The sequence below is a fragment of the Cydia strobilella genome, chromosome 25 (genome assembly GCF_947568885.1).
Source record: "Cydia strobilella chromosome 25, ilCydStro3.1, whole genome shotgun sequence".
Lineage (NCBI taxonomy): Eukaryota > Metazoa > Arthropoda > Insecta > Lepidoptera > Tortricidae > Cydia > Cydia strobilella.
Window position 1 is genome coordinate 1,344,749 of NC_086065.1, and position 4,726 is coordinate 1,349,474.

Sequence of the window (4,726 nt, forward strand, 5' to 3'; positions counted from 1 at the left end):
TTTGATGGACACTTTTCATACATAGAGATTTGGCTCCTTTATACAGTCTCCATGCCCTCTATAAATAAATAAAGATTTAAAAAAAAAAACTTAAGACGAAGGATGGTCTTTTACAATAAACAACATTAGAAAAAAATAAAAAAGCCATGATCATGACGTCAACACTTTGGGTATGTTTAAGTTACATTTAAAAATGTTAAGATTTCTGAACATTCTGCTTTTAATATTTTTTACGTATGGTAACACAATTACCAGCTGTCATTGTCATAGTTTTCTGAGTTTTCTCGGCTTGGCTGCTAGCTTTATTTTAAAGCGGAATTAAATAAAAAATAGCAGTAAAACAACGTCTAATCAAGTGAAAATTACTATTACAGCACCTTCATTCTTGTGCAATGATATTGTCGATATAAATTCCAGTTTTCCGTGATAATCTTTGTTTAACCGGCATCTGTGCACCATGTCCGATTCGTCGTGTTATATCTTGGATAATGGAGCTTATACAGCCAAAGTGGGCTTCTCCACGCTCGAGCCAAAGGTTGTGCCTAACTGCATCATGAAAGCCAAGTCCGAAAGGCGTCGCCCGTTCATAGGATCTCAGATAGACGATTGCCGGGACGCTTCTGGCCTTTTTTACATTTTACCATTCCAAAAAGGGTTTTTAATTAACTGGGACACGCAGAAAACTGTCTGGGACTACATTTTCAGTAAAGAATGCTGTCCAGTGAACTTCAACGAAGTTCCATTGATTATTACGGAGCCTTTGTTTAATTTCTCTTCAATTCAGGAAGCCATGACTGAGATTTTCTTTGAAGAATACGAATGTCAGACACTCTTGAGGATAAACGGGACAGATTTAGCTGATTATAAGTATAGGAAGACACATAATAATGACTGCACAGTTATTGTAGACTCGGGTTATAGTTTTACATATATTGTTCCATATATCAAAGGAAAGAAGTTTAAAGAAGGTATAATTAGGATAGATATTGGTGGTAAAGTGTTGACGAATCATTTGAAGGAGATTGTGTCGTATCGGCAGTTGAATGTGCTGGATGAGACGTATGTTATCAATCAGGTGAAGGAGGACTCTTGCTTCGTGTCGGAAGATTTTATGAGGGACATGGCTATAGCTAAAGACAAAGGTGATTATTCTCATCATTACTATGTTCATGGAGTAATGATATTGTTATTGTGCATTTGCATCTCTTTTGTAAACTAACTTTCAAATTGTAATTTGCACTTTCCTTTTTAGGGTTCCGTACCCAAAGGGTAAAAACGGGACCCTATTACTAAGACTCCTCTGTCCGTCTGTCTGTCACCAGGTATCTCATGAACCGTGATGGCTAGACAGTTGAAATTTTCACAGATGATGTATTTCTGTTGCCGCTATGACAACAAATACTAAAAAATACGGAACCCTCTGTGCGCGAGTCCCATTACACAAAAAATAATGAATAAAAAATTTAACAATTTTTTTTGCAATAATTATGTGTCTCGATAAAATGAAAACAGTTTTTAAAAAAATGGCAATATCCCTATTAATTACAGGCTCAAAGAACACAATAATCAAGGACTATGTGCTCCCCGACTACACAAGCATCCGGCGCGGCTACCTGCGCGACGTGGTGAAGTCTGACGAGGATTTGGAGCAGCAGACCCTGAGGCTCAATAATGAGAGATTCACTATCCCTGAGCTACTGTTCCATCCGTCAGGTAAGACTTTTGGTTTAGTTTCCGACCAAAGAAACTAAAGCAAATATAACCCAGCATAAAACTCATGTTTGGGGCATTTTGTTCGAAACATGAGATGCCAAAATCGAAACTTTGGCCAGTGGGCCGGACATTACGGAAAAGTCAATCTCAGCGCGGCCGAAATGTTCGATATATCTTTGAAAGTAACTAAACTAAAACACCATCCCTGAGCTACTGTTCCATCCGTCAGGTAACTTTTGGTTTAGTTTCCGACCAAAGAAACTAGAGCAAATATAACCCAAAATCAAAACTTCGGCCGGACATTACGGAAAAGTCAATCTCAGCGCGGCCGAATAGTTCAATATATTTTTGAAAGTAACTAAACTAAAACACCATCCCTGAGCTACTGTTCCATCCGTCAGGTAAGACTTTTGTTTAGTTTCCGACCAAAGAAACTAGAGCAAATATAACCGGAGATGAAACTCATTTTTCTGGCATTTCTCATTTTTCTGGCATTTCGTCCGAAACATGAGTTATGCCAAAATCGAAACTTCGGCCAGACATTACGGAAAAGTCAATCTCAATGCTCAGCGCGGCCGAAAAGTTCGATATAGTTTTTGAAACTAACTAAACTAAAACATTTCGGAGTAAGAATGTATGCATGCGAAATCTGTGTGTTATATAATCACCGTCTCATGTTAACAACGTCGTTTCCGTAAGATTCATGTTATTATTATTATTATTTAGCTTTATCCCACATTAGTGGTCCCCAAGGGTATAAGCCTCCTCCATCTGTCTCCACCTCTCTTTGTCGGTGGCAACATCCATCCATTTTTTTCCCGCAGCCTGTACAATGTCATCTGCCCATCTTTTTCTTTGCCTTCCCGCTCTTCTCTTTCCAGCTGGGCCTGGCCATTTTGTTACCAGATTTGTCCACCTTTGATCCTGATATCTTGCTACATGACCTGCCCACCTCCACTTTTGTTTCAGACTAAACTGCAGGGCATCTGTTATCTTTGTTCTCTTGCGGATGTCTATATTTCTTGTATTTTGTATTCTTCTTAAATTTAAAATACTTCTTTCCATTGCATGCTGGCAAGATAGAATTTTGTTCTTCGCTCTTTCCGTGTAAACCCATGTTTGGCATGCATATGTCAAGCTAGGAAGAATGCAGGAGTCCATTATGATCTTTTTCATGTTAACATTGTAATTGCCTTTGAGAATTTCTTTTTGTGCCCAGTATTTCTTCCAGGTTGTGTTTATTCTTCTATCAATTTCATTTTCATTACTGGTTGTTGCGAAAGATACTAATTTTCCCAGATATACATAGTCTTCCACATAATCTATGGGTTTTTCCTCTATTTTGATAGTCTTCTTGTTGTAGTTTGACATGATTTTAGTTTTAGATGCATTCATGTGCAGGCCGATTTTTTTGCTTTCAAAGTCCAGTTCTTGTAGCATTTTTTCCATGTCTTTTGCTGATTCACTAAAGATGGCTATGTCATCAGCAAATCTTAAATGCGTTAGTTTTTTGTTTGATATCCATATTCCTTTTCGATTCCAGTCCATTTTCTTGAAAATATCCTCCAGAACCGCTATAAATAGTTTTGGAGAGAGTGAAGATTCATGTGTCCATGTTTAAAAGTTGTAATCTTTCCAGATGTCGGCATCCCCCAAATGGGCATACCTGAAGCGATCATGCACTCCATCGACCTGTGTCCTGAAGAACACAAGGAAAGCCTCCTCGCCAACATCCTGCTCTACGGAGGCAACACTCTCTTCCCTGGCTTCAGAGACCGAGTGTACAACGACGTCCGCTCATTCGCTTTAGACCACTTCGATGTCAATGTAACGCTAGCTGATAACCCTTTGACGTACGCTTGGGAAGGAGGCAAGGAGATATTTAGAGATACGGAGTTTTATTCGTTCTGTGTTACGAAGGAGGAGTATGATGAGGAGGGGAAAGCGCTCGCGTTTGAGCGGTTCGATATATAGCGGTCGAAGCGAGCGCGGCGGGAGACCGTCGCCTCGTGAAAAACAAGAAAAAGTTATAACTAGGACCCTGAGGTCCTACCGCGAAAAACAAAAATCGAAATTTCGTTATCTGTCTCTCTATCACTCGAATATACAAGAGCAATGCGATAGGCAGATAACGATACGATGTCTAAAATACAAATCACAATTTTATAGGCGTAAACTGGCAACATTGTTGCAATTGACATTTGCTTGACCAATGAGGGGCCGCCTTTTTGACCAGTGTTTCCAGTTTAGAATTGTAAAATCCTATATAACAAAATTGGGCCTAGGTAAAAATAATAAAAATAGCATGTTGAAAAAAAATCTTAAAGTACTGGAAGAATTAGGCCATGTGTAAGTTGGACTTGCACATCGAGAGTTTCATACTGTAACGTAATTTTTATACCTACCTTACAAAGCCAAATTTCAATGAAATATGAGATTTGTAAAATGTATCATTCTAGAACAGTGTAATTAAAATTACATGCCTTTCAAAAAGCCGAACTCTTGTGGCCAAAATGTTGTATAAGTATTATTAAAAGTTTAGATATGCGATATAGTCTGCTAAATTCAGTAGAAAAAGGCGCGAAAATCAAATTTTTGTAAGGGAAATCGAACCTTTGCGCTTACATTTTCAAATCTGCCACCTTTTTCTACTGACATGAATAAAGTAAATTCCTAGTGTTGTAAGACTGATGCGTAAATTGTGTAATGGTAAAATGATATTGGTTTTACAAGTTGTAAATCATGTTTTGGTATTAAAAACCCATTGAAAATGTATTTACTTAATAAAAGTACTTGTATATAACAAAAAAAATTTCATTGGTAACTCGTATGTGTACCGAGGTGATCTGGAGTTGCAGGCGTCTGTTGGCTACGGTAATAAACAATTAAACAGGCCGTATGATTTTTGCCACCGACGTGGTAGATAATATAATAGATTTCTACAAAAAACAAATCAAATTAGTGTTGGATTTATTTTCATACAAATATCATCATAATCGTAACTAGTTATTAA

General features: G+C 37.8%; 1 protein-coding gene across 1 annotated transcript; it reads left to right on the forward strand.

Annotated features, from left to right (window-relative positions):
* Nucleotides 1-286: 286 nt before the first annotated feature.
* LOC134752701 (actin-related protein 6) lies at nucleotides 287-4,462 on the forward strand. Its single transcript, XM_063688382.1, has 3 exons — nucleotides 287-1,142; nucleotides 1,549-1,713; nucleotides 3,353-4,462. The coding sequence occupies exons 1-3, from the start codon at nucleotides 458-460 to the stop codon at nucleotides 3,685-3,687; spliced, it is 1,185 nt and encodes a 394-aa protein (XP_063544452.1). The 5' UTR covers nucleotides 287-457; the 3' UTR covers nucleotides 3,688-4,462.
* The last annotated feature ends 264 nt before the right edge of the window (nucleotides 4,463-4,726 follow it).

What these genes read in the sequence shown, in the direction of transcription:
- LOC134752701 (XM_063688382.1), top strand. Translation starts at nt 458, where the DNA reads ATGTCCGATTCGTCGTGTTATATCTTGGATAATGGAGCTTATACAGCC. An exon ending in GGCTATAGCTAAAGACAAAG is followed by an intron (nt 1,143 to 1,548) that starts GTGATTATTCTC and finishes TATTAATTACAG; the next exon opens with GCTCAAAGAACACAATAATC. An exon ending in GCTACTGTTCCATCCGTCAG is followed by an intron (nt 1,714 to 3,352) that starts GTAAGACTTTTG and finishes TAATCTTTCCAG; the next exon opens with ATGTCGGCATCCCCCAAATG.